Consider the following 15,565-nt stretch of genomic DNA (forward strand, 5'->3'; position numbering starts at 1 on the left):
GGCTCCTGAACATTTTTACGTTTTCTTTAAAAACCAGAAGAAAAAAATGAGCCTTTAGATTAAAGAAAGTGTTCTCACATATATTAATGTATTTGTTTTATACCAACTAAGTCATAAAATGTTTTTAATATTTTTTTTTCTGAAGGAAGGGACTCAGGATGGCAAATGTGCCGAGGGCCTAGGGTGACCATCTCGTCGTGGTTTGCCCAGGACTTCCCCATCTTAGTACTGAGAGTCCTGCATCCTGGGAAACCAGTTAGGATGAGCAGGCTGCGTCCAACCACTTGGGGTGCCAGCTAGTGCCCATCCAGTTAGGGTGAGCAGAGTGTACCCATCCAGTTAGGGTGAGCAGCCTGTACCCATCCAGTTAGGGTGAGCCGCCTGTGCCCATCCAGTCAGGGTGAGCCGCCTGTGCCCATCCGGTTAGGGTGAGCCACCTGTGCCCATCCAGTTAGGTTGAGCAGATTGTACCCAGCTAGTTAGGGTGAGCCACTTGTGCCCATCCAGTTAGGGTGCCAGTTTGTGCCCACCAAGTTAGGGTGAGCAGCCTGCGCCCATCTGATTAGGGTGAGCAGCTTGACTCCATCCTGTTAAGGTTAGCAGAGTGTACCCATTCAGTTAGGGTGAGCAGCTTGTACCCATCTGCCCGGGACTATCCCAATTGTAACATGGAAATTTCTGTCTTCTGGGAACCTCCTTGGTTTCAGGGACTGCTGGTCACCCTTCTGGTCTTCACATGGCCCCGTGTGCTGACAAGGGATGTAGAGTTAATGACTCGGGTTGGACTATGCTTTGGTACCTTCAGGATTTTCATTTTCAGTTACCTTCTTGTGAAAAAAATAAAGGAGGGCCATATTAGGTCTCTAAGTGAATCAGTTTTATATAATTGTGTAACAAGTCACCCCGAAACTTGGTTTCCTGAAAGCATTTATTTGCCCTTGATTCTTTGGGTCCCTCCTGGGGCAAGGCAGGGCAGGGCTGGGCTGGGCTGGGCTGGCTGCCTCTGCTCCTTGAAGCATCCAGTGATTGGAAGCCGGGCCCCAGGCTGGCTGGTGCAGACGTCCACACGCATTCTCACGTGCAGGGCTGGCCAGGCAGCACAGGGAGTCTCAGTATCACCACACATAGCAGCTGGGTTCCTGCAAAGAGCAGGTACTGCAAGGCCCCTGAGGCTGTGGCTCAGAAAGTCAGATGATGTCACTTCTGCTGTATTCTATTGGTCCAAGCAAGTCACAGGCCCACCCAGACGGAGCTGGTAGAGAATGTGACTCTGCTTCTGGGTGGCAAGGACAGCCTGCCCGGTGGGTCGAAGACTCCACGGCCCTGTTTGGCCATCGTGGCCCTGTTTGGCCACCTATCACTCTAGGCATCACTGAGCTGAATGCGCTGGTCCTCTGAGAGTGCCTCCCCCACCCAACGCTGGTCTATCAAAAGGAGGGGAGCTTCTCACTGCCTGTCCTACTCCCAAATCACAGCAGAAATGCGTGGCTCCCTTGGAGCAAGGTGCATGGGGGCTTACCTCTCATTAACTCACCTACCATACTAGACTTGGGTAGTTTGAGCAGTCCAGCGTTGCCTTTGATGCCTTGAACAATTTAAAACCAAATTTTCTGTGCCCTGACATCTGCAGCTGCATTCACACCTGGAAAATGCTGGTTACATGGGCTGACCCCAGGGTGCCTTTCCTGTTCCTCACCATGCCCAGGCAGTTCCAGCAGGTCTTTAAGAAAGAGCTTCTTCAGCATACTCTGCACTTAGCTGATTTTCTGTTACTACTGTTCCAAAATTGATATCTTTTCACAAGTAATTTGAAGATCGAGTATGTTTTCCATTCTTTAAAAAAAGCCTTTCCTGAGCACATTCTTTCTGAGCAGCATCTGTGGTCAATGTGGATGATTTATTTATTTATTTATTTATTTATTTATTTATTTATTTATTTTTGAGACAGAGTCTCACTGTGTTGTCCAGGCTGGAGTGCAGTGGCATGATCTTGGCTCACTGCAACCTCCACCTCCTGGGTTCAAGCAATTCTCCTGCCTCAGCCTCCCAAGTAGCTGGGACTAGAGGTGCCTGCCACCAAGCCTGGCTAATTTTTGTATTTTTAGTAGAGAAAGGGTTTCACTATTTTGGTCAGGCTGGTCTTGAACTCCTGACTTTGTGATCTGCCCGCCTCGACCTCCCAAAGTGCTGGGATTACAGGTGTGAGCCACTGCCACCCGGTCCTATGTCGATGTTTTTAAAATGCATAAACTTGGTTCCAGAAAATGACCTTTGGCAATTTGGGATTGAAATGGCTAATGGCTTCCTTGATATTTATAAATTATTCGGTTATCTTATTACGGTCAGGAAGGAAAAATATCTTTTCTTCTACCTATCTTAGGCTCATGGCTGAGATCCCTATAGCAAAAGACAGAGTAACAAGAGGAAAGCATAGAAATTTAACATAAGTTTTATGTGGCATCGGAGCCTTCATAAGGAAAGGAAGATCCAAAGAAACAACTTTTTTTAATTTTTTTTGGAAATGGTGTCTCGCTCTGTCCCCCGGGCTGGAGTGCAGTGGCGCAATCTTGGCTCTCTGAAGCCTCCACCTCTGGAGTTCAAGCAATGCCCCTGCCTCAGAATCTCGAGTAGCTGGGATTACAGGGGTGCACCACCATGCCAGGCTGATTTTTGTATTTTTAGTAGGGACAGGTTTCGCCATGTTGACCAGGCTGGTCTTGAACTCCTGACCTCAAGTGATCCGCCCGCCTCAGCCTCCTAAAATTCTGGGATTACAGGCATTAGCTACTGTTCTCAGCCAAACTTGAACATTTTTAATAGTAGATTTAATGAAGAGTGGAGGGTTGTGGAGAAATAGGATAGGGCAAACAGAGTATGATCCCATGGTAATAAACTGGGAGACCTAGCAAGACCTATGCATTCACATTTCTCTCTGCATCCCTGTGTCTTTGGAGATGAGGACACTCTTTTCCTCTAGGTATAAGGAGGGTGCCTCTCACATGAGGGTCCTATGACCTGCTGTAGGGGAAGGTCAGAAAATCCTGCCTAGGTGATATGACCTGCTTCAGGGGAGAGGGGCGGGAAAAGTCAGATCAGAGAGACCTTCCTGATTGTGTGGTTTTTCTCCAGTTCTTTCAGCTTAAAATATCCAATATGCTATGGTGCCATATTTTGAGGTAGTGGGTCCTAAACCCTATCATCACTTACATTCTGGATGGCCCCCAGAAACCAATAAAAAAAAAGTGCTCATAAAATGTGTAAGTAGGCGGATAAAAGTTAGAAAGGAACATCATTGCGTTCTAATAAATTTCAGAAGCAAGAGTCTACCAACCTCATTTCCTGTCACAGTCCACTTTGGCAGAGTTCTGTAAAACGCACCCCACACTACCCACAGATCTAAATTGGAAAACTGAGTGAGCACAAGGATGTGTGGAAATTGTGCACAGGCAAGCACAGCATGAAAAGGAGCACCCCCCGCTTAGCACCTATAAAAATAAATAGTGTAAAAGCAGTCCTCTTGCAGGAGGGGGTCAGTCCTGCACAAACATGAAGTCTCAGTTCTGGGGATGCAGCCATGAACAACGGCACATGGGCTGGGCCTGGAGGCCATCATTTGGTGGGAGCTAGACCAGAGGTGAGGTAGCTAATTTCATGGAGAGCCTGCGATGCAGGGAGTGAGAGATTCAGATCTCTCGGCCTGGGAGAGCCGATTCAACAAATGCATGCCAAGAGCCTACCACATGATGGTGGGCCCTGTGGATATGGTGCTAAATAAGGTAGAAGCTATCTGTGCCCTTGAGCAGGGTTCATCATCTGGGGGAGTGGGGAGCAGAGAATGAAAATGGAAAGGCCTTAATTTAAAAGTGTGGGAAACACTAATTTTAGGGATTGTGCAGGGGGTTATGATGGCCACAGAGAGGACATTTAAACCCTTGACTAGAGTGCCTCAGGGAATATTTATGGAGGAAGGGAATATTCAAGCTAAGACCCAGAAGATGAATTGGAATTAGCCAGGCAAAGGGGCAGAGGCTGAGATGGCACCACAGAGCAAGGAGTGGGCAGAGGGATGAGGGAGTTAAGAGAGGTAGGAGGACAGGGGAGAGAAGACCTCGGGACTGAGGGTTGTAGGAGATGAGTGTAAGGCTTGGGCTGTATCCTACAGCCACGTTTTAGCTCCACACAGTCCCCCTCTCCCTGCCCTCAGCCCACCAAGTCACAGTGTGCCATCCTGAATCCCAGAGGAAGGGAAAATTGTAGACAGGAGACACGACAGTGCAAGAAATGGTGACAAGAACCATGAAACATACATCATGACACCTCATTGATGATTGGACTTGTTTCCCTCAAGGCAGAAGTGAGCAAAGAAACTCCCAGGGCCGGTTTGGGGAGACCCGCAGATCACCACGTGAAATTAGGCTTCTCAGGTCCTGATGCTCACTCCTGTGACTTGGAGAAGATGTTGGCGGAGGGGAGGGTCATGAGATGCTCCCCCGCTTCCACCTGGAACACTACGGAAGTGGAAAATCTAGGGGAGAATCCAGTACACGTGACTAAAGGAATAGGGTTAGGTGGTCCTTCTCTCTGCTTTTTAAAAAATGCTCATTCTACTGTTCACAGGTGTTGTGTCTTTCAGTGGCTGCTGGACAGGTGTTGCCTTCTGTTTTTTTCCTAAGGGTATTTGATAAAATGGTCACTGATTGCCACCACTGGATTCATGTTCCATAGAGGGCTGATTCTGTCTGTGCCTTTAGTGTAATCTCAAATATTTTGAAGATTCAGAAAGTAAAAATATAAATTTTGCTAACCTAGACATGGTAATTGGTGGCAATTAAGAAACATTTAACTTGCCAGGAAGCATCGTTTTTTGTGGGGTTCTTGAACTACTTAGAAATGGAGACAAAGTACTCATAAATATTACTTTAAATATTGATCATAACATATTTCTGTGTTCTCCCTATAGCTGTGAGCCCTAAAGTCTGGCTTTCAGAATGCAAATGTATTCACGACCCCGAACTCCTGTCACACCTTAAAGAATCATCGTAGTCAACTCTTTTAGCAGCATTATTTTAAGATGTTAAATGTCACTTTGGGGATGTCATTAACAATCACACATATGTAACTGCCGTTCTTAATGAAGAAAGTGTTTTGACAATTGGGATAAGTTGCTGTCTTTCTTTCCGTCGTTTTGCCTTGAAAGACAAAGTGATTCAATTCTAACTAAAAGCACAAAAAGTCTTTATATCAGGGAGAGGATTTGAAAGTTCAGATCTGGAATTTGACTATACTCAAAAATGGCACCCAGATACTAGAAACACTTAATGACACGCCTCGGGACTCTTGTTGGTTCTGTCTTGAAGCCATGTCATGGCTGGTGTCTATAGGACCTGGGAGAAGACTTAGGGGGCCATTCTGTGCCTTCATGTAACGGAAGCCCTACAAGCGTCATACTTTTTTCTGAATGATTCAGGGGAAAAAACAAACAATGGATAAAAGTTGCAGTGAGGAAGATTTTGATTCAGTACAAAGAACAATGTCTAACAGTGTGGGCTGTCTGGAAATGAGATTAGTTGTTCTGTGGAGGTAGTGAACTGCCCATCACTAGTGGGATTCAGGTTGAGGATGTGTGGGAGGAAGGGACTGCATGGGATAAAGGTCCATTCTCCAAAGATACATTGTACTCAGCAGTACTCCAGATTAGGGATGAGGTTGAAAAGGCAGGACAAAATTCATTACATTCCCCTAAAACGTATTTAATGATTAAGCACAATATGACTATAAAATAGAAACAAATCCCCCAATTTGGCCAGCAAATGACAAGGGACTTCAGCTCAAGGAAGCCACCAGATAAGTCAGACATGAATGAGTGAATTTGGACCTGTCTCCCAAGTGGGCCCCTGGGAGAGTGGCGATCTCATAATAATCCGAGAAATGATGTAACTGTTGATGTTATCCCTCTTCAGACAGTTTATATTCTCAGGAAGAAACAAAGAAACAGTGAGAATAGGAGATGGCAGAAGGACAGGATCTTTCTCCACCCTCGGGTGGTGTGGTGGTAATGGGAGACAGAGAGCCAGAAGCCCCACTTACTAACTGCCGACCCCCCAGGGTGCCTGGTCACTGCCTGCTCATTTGCTTCGTCTCCTTGGCGATGATTAATGCCTGAAACCACAGCACTTGGCGGTTGCCAGGACCTCTAGTTGGCGATTCATTTCCTACACGTACTTTGCTTTGCCTCCAAATGACAGCGACGTCATGGGTTTAATTTTGAAATTGTTCTTCTTTGGATTTTTCAAATGACTTTCAGATAAGTAGAATCCAAAGTTTGACTTTTGGTACTTTTTTTGGTGACATTTTCAAGTAATAAAAAAGTATGCTACCCAGTAATTGCTTTTTGATAAAATATATTATTTTTCATGATTCAGAAAGCAATCCATATTCATTATAGGACATTTGAAAAATATAGGAAAGCACAAATAAAGATGAAGAGCACATGTAACCCACCATCCAGAGGTAAATACTGTCAACACACTGGTGTTTATTCTATTATTCTTGTGTGGGTGTATAGTAATTGGATTGCTCTGTGTACACACTCCATAATCTAACTTGCTCATTTAACTAATAATACATTGCCAACTTTTTCCATATCCACAAATAACAATCTAATCTATATGACAATCTTCAACCGTGGAGTAGTATTCCAGCCTGTGGATGCACCATAATTAATCAGTTCCTTGTTAACCATGTAGATTGTTTCAATGCTTTTGCTAGCATAAAATGCTATGTTAAAGAGTTCTATGCATTCGTTTCTGAGCACATGAATACTTTTTTCCTTTGAGTTATTTCTAAAGAGAAATTTCTAAATAAAGGGTATGCACCTTTTAAGTCTTTGTATATTGCCTGTCCCCCCTCCTCCACCTTCTGGTCCTCCATTACCTTAAGGCAGTAACAATTGACAGATTTTCCCCTCATATGGAAGGACTATTTATCCACGTTCTTGCCAATACGGGATATAGTCATTATTTTACTGCTAATTTTCCAGTATGGTTAGTGAAAATGCTATGTCATCATTTCAATCAGCATTTCTTTGACTGTTACAGAGGTTGGTCATTTTTTATTTTTATTTTTTGGTAATTTGTCATCCTTGCTCTCTGGCTGTCTGTGTCCAGGAGTGTCTACCCTTTCCGTGCTGATTTTTAAGCACTCCTGTTGGACTTCCTCATTGATTTTGTTTGAAGAAAAGACATTGAAACTTCTTTGTTGGGAAAAATACAATTCAAAAAATTAGTTAAGAATTATTTTGTAAAATGAGTAACCACACTTAAAATTAAATCCATATTTGCTATGTAGAATTTGCTTAAATCGAGGCTGCACACAGTGGCTGAAGCCTATAAACCTAGAACTTTGGGAGGCCGAGCCGGGTAGACCACTTGAGGTCAGGAGTTTGAGACCAGCCTGGGCCAACATGATGAAACCCCGTCTCTACTAAAAATATAAAAATTAGCTGGGTTTGGTGGTATGCGCCTGTAGTCCCAGCTACTTGGGAGGCTGAGGCAGGAGATTCGCTTGAACCCAGGAGGCGGAGGTTGCAGTGAGCCGAGATTGCACCACTGCACTCCAGCCTGGGCGACAAGAGTGAAATTTCATCTACACACACACACACACACACACACACATGCATACACACAAAGAATTTGCTTAAATCCAGCCACATGCATATTGGTTCTGTCTTTGACCCCCAATTAATTCTTTTTAAATCCAGAGAAATCTTATAATTATTCCTAAACTCTAACATGTTGATGAATACATTTAAATGGTAACTCAAAAGTTAAAAACGACATAAATTTATTCCAAGTGGACACGTGTGTGAGCATATGTGCTCTCCTGTCCCCGTGAATTCGTGTGGAGGTTTGACATCCATTGCATTTGTACTTGAAATATAGGTGACATGTGGATCTGTTCTTTTGTTGTCCTGTCATCTGAAAGGCTCAGGCACCATAATAAATTGAACTAAGAATCTTACTTGAATATGTCCCAGAACAATCTTAGGGCATGCTCTATCTTAGGTGAATTTTCTTTGAGGTCCACGTCTCATGTTTCAGAAGGACAGGAACAATGCCGTGGGCTTATTTTCCTCTCCTCCAGATCTCCTACCCCAGTTTTAGGTTGAGAGTAGGTACACAATTCATCAGCAATTATCTAGCTGAATGGTTTAGCATGTTTATGTCATCAAAATGGAAGAAGAGCACATATCAAATGGGAGGACTAAATTCATTAGTGGAATGATTTTGCTAAGTCACAAAACACACAGATAGGATTTGGATCGACGTCTATTTAGAATAAAGATTGCATTCTTATTTCACATAGGCAGCTTCAATTCCTCATTGTTACGGAGAAAGCCATTACTATGCCATCACTCCGATGCTGTCACTAGGAGGTCACATTAGTCAGACCAGCCTGTGCAGGATGAATCTCATTCTTAGTTCCAGAGTCTCACAAAATGCCTAGAAGATCTTAATTTAGGAAGCAAGGGGCAAATGAAGCAATTTTAATGTTTTCTTTTTCTCATTATTCAAGGTTTCAAAAATGAGGACAACGAGACTTTGGCATGGGAGGGTGTCATGAAGGAAAATTACCTTGTCAAGATCAACACGAAAGCCAACGACACCTCAGAGGAGTATGTCAGACATCCCTTTCTACTTTGCAAGGCTCCCTCTGTAGACATAAGCCCACAGAATGTAGGCAGCTTATCTGAGCAAACTCAGTAAAGAGCATTTTCAACAGAGAGCAATACCACCACAAAGATATTACCCGGGCAATTGAAGATGACAAACACATAAGTGTGTGCCAGCCTTTGGAGAAGGGGGAAGAACACCCATCTACTATCCCAATTGCCCTTCAGGGCCCTGGGAGAGAAAGAGGTATTTGGAGCCTGCAGTGCGGGGCCATGAAACTGGGTAATGAGAAGAGGGTGGGTCCCCTGCTGCAGCTGCAGAGGTGGGTTCTGGCAAGACTCACAGGTCATGGGCCATTGGCATTATCTTGCAAGTGCCACACACCTATTTATCTTTGTGGTGAAGAAGTACAGAGATGAGAAGATAGACAAAACATTTTCTTGATCTGTTACAGGCTGCCCCTGAAAAATCCTGAATTCATTTATGAATCACCTGAAGCTGTTATAAAATCCATGTGATTAAGAAATACATTGATAAAACATCTTATAGAAATAGATAAGTCATAGCTAAGTCTGTAGGTGGCCCCCAAGTAATATGCTGTGAAGTGTATAGAGCGTGCTCTTGTTGTAAAGGTTAACGTTCTTCACTGACAGCTGTCACTCTTCCTGAGAGCTCAGAACACCTCAAGTTTCACTCTAACAAAATATGAGTATACATAAGCACAACGAATACCTTTGCTGGGTTCAATACAGCTATTGAAAGAAGCATGGGATGCTCATTCTCTTTTAACAGCAGAGACGGTGCCATAAGCTCTCCTCTGTCCCTAGACTCTAACATCTAGGTTTTGCAAGGCACAGACAGACTTACAAGTCATTTTTCAACACCCTATCAACGGAGATAGTATTTATGTGCTGTGCTTCTAATTGTGATGAGACAAAATTCTGCTTTGTTTGGGTACTAGGAGGACAATCAGAAAGAAAGGTAAATGCAGCTGATTCTTGATCTAGCTGAGAGTGAAAATGACTTGTATTCTGTACTTTAATTTAAAAGACTGCAAAATGGAGCCTAATAGCCCTCTCTCAATCTCTTTTTCTCTTGTTCACTTTGTTTTTCATTAATTTCTTTGCAGAATGAGGCATCGATTTAGACAACTGGATACAAAGGTATGGATCTGTTAATAGTTTGGATTTTTTTTTTTGTTTTTTTTTGGTCACTAATATCTTTGAGCTTTCAACTAGAGGCCAGTAGTTATGGTCAGAAAATAAAAGAAGTTATATTCAGCTTTCTTAATTCACTGTCTAAGAGCTGGGTGCTGGAATGGAATTGCTTCTTATGCTCTAAGCATCGCCCAGGTAAGCGTCTTGAAGTCCCAATTCCATGATGTCTAAAATCTTTTCTGTCTTATCTGACTCAGGGCCCCCTCTTCTCTTTCTTTCAGCTGTGGAGGCAGGTGAAGATGCTTACAATTATAGGGAACATAAGGAAGGCTCAAAAGAGCTTTCTGGGGGCCTGTGTGCCTCGATGCTCATCTTTGCTGCCACTCTGATTTGTTGCCTGTTTTATTTGGAGGGCATTGGAAATGCGTGAGTACGCATATGAACACCAGGCATAGACAGGGTGTGTCTGCCCTCACTCTGAGCTGGGTAGCTGAAATTATAATCAGGTTCAAATCACAGTCAGAAATCACAGTGATTCCTATACGCTAGATTCCTGCCAGGCTCTGAAGAGGAGATGATATCCGGTATTCTATCACGTCATTTTGAGAATGGCATCCTGGATGATGACATTCATAGACCTTCCAGTATTGTGGCTGTTCGGTGGGTAGACAAGACCCATCTGGTTTGGCAAAATCTACACCACCAGTACCTTGTCCATAGTATAGAGCCTTAATAAATGTTTATTGAATGAATAAATGAACAAAAGGGGTCCTTCGCAGAGCTCTCATTTAAGAATGTATCTGTTTACAGTTTCTTGTTTATTTATTTGTGTTATTTACCACCAACATTTAAAAAATCTAGGTAGTAGTTGTCAGCTGTGAAGGTCCTAAGTCTAGAGAACCGTGGGTTGTTCTAAGCAGCTGCAATGAGGGGCAGCATGAACCAGAAGAGAGCCCAGTGGGAAGAAGTAGAGGAGTCTGGATTATTCTGCCTGGGAACTTGCTTGCCTCTATAGAGTTGGATTTTATTCCCACGCAAGGGAAGGCTCAGGGAGTTTTAAAACCCAAGAGGGACCTATCTGGAATCCTCCTTTCAAAGTGCTCTCTGAGTGATCAGAATGATCCTGGAGGAGAGGCTCCAGCAATCTGGTTGGGGAGTTGGACGCGGTAGGAACTCTTCTACGTGGCGTGTTTGTAGAGAAAACAGTATTTTAGTTTGTTTTGTTGTTTTGTTTTTTATTTGAGAGTTTATTTGGGGTGACTTTGGAGGAAGCTAAATGGAAAGCCGTCTTAGGGTTTGGGCAAAAGCTTCCCCAAGCCACACCTTGGTTCTGACTCTGCTGTGGGACATACAGAGAGTGGACAGAGGAGGGCAGCAACAGTGGATGCAGGAAGAGAGGGACAGGGTGGGAGACTTGGCCCCAGCCTGGGCCCTGGGTCAGAGGAGAAGCAGTAGAATTGTGGATACAGGACCAGCTGACCTGACTCCCAGGGTCCAGGATGTTCGATGTTCGTCAGCCTGGACCCCCACTGCACAGCGCAGAGCCTCGGCCATCACTCAGGTGGTCCCGCCGTCTCCCTCCTCTCCTCCCTTTCCCCTTGTTCTCTGTCTCTTTTAAATTTTCCCCTCTGTCCTCTTACCTCCCCTTCTGAACAACCAAAAAACCCTCCTTCTTTTTACTCACACAGAATTTTAGGGATAATCTTTTGTTTCTCAAGAAAGCTTTTGGAATCTTTTAAATTTATTTTAAAACAGCTTTATTGAGATATCACTGACGTGTAAAATTACATATATTTAAAATGTACAATTTGATGTTTTAGTGCATGTATACATTGCAAAATGATCACCACAACCCAGCCCAGCTAATTAACATTGTATTTCTTCTATATATTTACCATCTGTGAGTGTTGTATGTATGTGTGAGGGAATGAGATTAATTTAAAATCTCTCCTCCTGGCAAATTTCGTGGGTACAATATTATTAACTGTTGTCACCATGCTGTACAGTCGAGCTCTAGAATTTATTTATCTTGCATAACAGAAATTTTCTGCACTTTGACCAATATCACCTTATTTGCCCCTTCTTCTTAGCCCCCGGCAACCACCATGCTACTCTCTGACTCGATGAGTTTGACTCTTTTAGATTTCACATATAAGTGAGATAGCACGGTATTTCTCTTTCTGTGTCTGGCTTATTTTGTTTAGCATAATGTCCTTCAGCTCCACTTATGCTGTGGAAAATGGCAGGATTTCTTTCCTTATTTTACGGCTGAAAAATATTCCATTATAGGTATGTACCACATTTTCTTTATCCATTGATCTCTTGATGGACATTAGGTAGTTTCCATATTTTGGCTATTGTGAATCATGTAGCAGTGAATTTGAGAAGGCAGATATCTCTTTGTGATCCTGATTTCAATTCTTTTGGATCTAAACCCAGAGGTGGGATTGCTGGATCATGTGATAACTATATTTTTATTTTTTGTGAGAAACTTCTATACTGTTTTCCATAATAGCTATATCAACTTACCTTCCCACCAATAGTGTACAAGAGTTCCCCCTTTCCCACCTCCTTGCCAACACTTATCATCTGCCTTTTTGATAATAACCATCATAACAGATGTGAGGTATGGTCTCATTGTGGTTTTGATTGAGTGCTATGATTAAGTGCTGAGAACCTTTTTATATACCTGTTTGACATCTGAATTTCTTCTTCTGAGAAGTGTCTATTTAAGTTTTTGCCCACTTTTTAGTCAGTTTATTTGTATTTTTGGTATTGAGTTGTATGAGTTCCTTATGTATTGTGGATATTAGGTGCTTACTGATAAATGGTTTGTAAATCTCTTTTTCCCACTTCATAGGTTACCCTTTTAGTTTATTTATTGCTTCCTTTGTTGCAAAGAAGATTTTGTTTTATATAATCCCACTTGATTATTTTTGCTTTTGTTGTCCTTGCTTTTGGAGTCATATACAAAAATTCATTGCCAAGACCAAAGTCAAGAAAATTTTCCCCTAGGCTTTCTTCTAGGAGTTTTGCAGTTTCGAGTCTTATGTTTAAGACTTTGATCCATTTTGAGTTGATTTTTTGTGTATAGTGTGAGATAGGGGTCCAATGTTATTCTTTTACATGTGGATATTCAGTTTTTTCAAAACCATTTATTGAAGAGACTTTCCTTTCCCCACTGACGCCTTTAGATAAATCAGTTGGCTATAAATATGTGGATTTATTTCTAGGCTCTTTATTCTATTCCGTTGGTCTGTATGTCTTTTTTATGCCAGTACCATACTGTTTTAATTACTTTAGCTTTATAATATAATTTGAAGTCAGGATGTGTGATGCTTCCAGCTTAGTTCTTTTTGCTCAAGATTGCTTTGGCTATTCAGAATCTTCTGTGATATTATATACATTTTAGGATTGTTTTTTCTATTTCTGTAAAAAAAAAAAAAAAAAAAAAAAGCCCATGGTATTTTGACAGGGATTGCATTGAATCTGTAGACTTCTTTGAGTAGAATGGATATTTTAACTATATTCATTTTTTCAATCCATGAACATGGGATGTTTTTCCATTTATTTGTGTCTTTTAAACTTTCCTTTATCAATGTTTTATAATTTTCAGTGTACCAGTCTTTTACTTCTCTGTTAAATTTCTAAGAATTTTATTCTTTTTGTTACTTATATTAATGGATTTTTTTCATAATTTCCCTTCTAGATAGCTCTTTGTTGAGCTATAGAAATGCCATTAATTTTTGTAGGTTGACTTTGTATCCTGCAAATATACTGAATTTATTTATTAGTTCTAACAGTTTTTTTTTTTTGTTGTTGTTGTTGTTTTGTTTTGTTTTGTTTTTGAGATGGAGTCTCACTCTGTCACCCAGGCTGCAGTGCAGTGGTGCAATCTCAGCTCACTGCAAGCTCCACCTCCTGGGTTCAAGCGATTCTCCTGAGTAGCTGGGATTACAGGTGTGCACCACCATGCCCGGCTAATTTTTGTATTTTTAGTTGAGATGGGGTTTCACATGTTGGGCAGGATAGTCTCCATCTCCTGACCTCGTGATCTGCCCACCTTGGCCTCCCAACGTGCTGGGATTACAGGCGTGAGCCACCGCGCCAAGCAGTTCTAACAGTTTTTGCGTGTGTGTGTGTGTGTGTGTGTAGTCTTTAGGGTTTTCTTCACATAAGATTATGTTATCTGCAAACAGATAATTTTACTTTTTTTCTTTTTTATTTAGATGCCTTTTCTTTTCTTTTTTTCTTGTCTGATTTCTCTGGCTAGAACTTCTCATGCTGTTAAATAGCAGTGGTGAGAATGGGCATCCTTGCCTTATTCTAGATCTTAGAGAAAAAGCTTTCAGTTTTACCCCATGAAGTATGATGTTAGTTGTGGGTTTTTCATATATGGCCTTTATTGTGTTGTGGTAAGTTCCTTCTATACCTATTTTGTTAAGAGTCTTTGTTTTTTTTTTTTTAAAAATCATGAAAAGACCTTGAATTTTGTCAACTGCTTTTTCTGCATCTATTGAGATGATCGTGTGGTTTTTATCTTTCATTCTGTTAATGTGGTGTATCACACTGATGAATCTTCATATGTTGAACCACCCTTGCATACCAGTGATAAATACCACTGGGTGGTGGTGTCTCCACGGAGCCTGTTAGTGTGCTCTGAAATTCAGTTTGCTAGTAATTTATTGAGATTTCTGTATCTATGTTCCTCAGGAACATTGGCCTATAGTTTTCTTTTCTTGTGTTTTCTTTTTCTGGCTTTGGTAAAAGAATAATGCTGGCCTCACACAATGAATTTGTACTGGTTCCCTTTTCTATTTTTTGGAAGAGTCTGAGGTTTGGTATTTGTTCTTCTTTGACTGTCTGCCAGAATTTACCAGTAAGCCATCTGATTTCCCAGTAAGCCATCTTGGGCTTTTCTTTGTTGAAAGCTTTTTGATTGCTGATTTTTTTTTCTTCATTTGTTGTTTGTCTGTTCAGGCTTTGTATTTCTTCTTGATTCAGGTCTTTGTAAGTTGTACATTTCTGGGATATTTCCATTTCTTCTAGGTTTATCTACTTTTTTGCATATAATTGTTTATATTAGCCCCTTCGGATTCCTTTTGTTTCTATGCCCTCTCTGTAAGGTTGTCTTTCTCATTTCTGATTGTATTTATTTGTGTCTTCTTCCTTTTTTTAAAAGGTTTGTTGATTTTGTTTATCTTTTCAAAAAACCAACTCTTACTTTCAATGATTTTTTTTCCCATTGTTTTTCGACTCTCTCTTTTTTAAAATGTATTTTGCTCTTGGAGTTTTTGCTCTACTTTAAACAGCTTACTAAAGTCATTTTACTATTAACAAATACAAGGCTCTCTCAAAAGCTCCTATAGGGAATACAAAATTTCCCCATCTCATTATACCAGAAAACAATACAATTCATCTTACGTCTGTAAGGTATGGATCTTACTCTGCCTTATTTATTTTAGGAAGCCATTAGCACTTATAGTTTCATTTTGTTCTTTTATTTTTAAACAGTTAAAGAAAAAGGTTACTACTGAAATTAAGCCCAACTTAAATACAGATTTTTTGTTTCTTGAGTGAGTGATATAGCAAATTAGAAACCAAACTGTACAGAAATTGCTTTTATCAAGTGTACTAATATGATGTGTAATTTAAAATGACTTCATGTATCTTTTGTAATAAATTTGTGAAACATGCATGGATCAAGATTAATTTCATTATGCCTTTTACTTAAAT

At 41.3% G+C, this 15,565-nt stretch overlaps 1 protein-coding gene across 1 annotated transcript in view; it reads left to right on the top strand.

The window, feature by feature from the left end:
* TRPM8 (transient receptor potential cation channel subfamily M member 8) overlaps positions 1–15,565 on the top strand; it is a 102,085-nt gene that overhangs the window by 79,686 nt on the left and 6,834 nt on the right. Inside the window, exons 23-24 of the mRNA XM_007966721.3 lie at positions 8,575–8,674; positions 9,802–9,835. Of these exons, the coding sequence (XP_007964912.2) occupies positions 8,575–8,674; positions 9,802–9,835 (134 nt within the window). The remainder of the gene's footprint in view (positions 1–8,574; positions 8,675–9,801; positions 9,836–15,565) is intronic.

Source organism: Chlorocebus sabaeus, chromosome 10, assembly GCF_047675955.1.
Source record: "Chlorocebus sabaeus isolate Y175 chromosome 10, mChlSab1.0.hap1, whole genome shotgun sequence".
Lineage (NCBI taxonomy): Eukaryota > Metazoa > Chordata > Mammalia > Primates > Cercopithecidae > Chlorocebus > Chlorocebus sabaeus.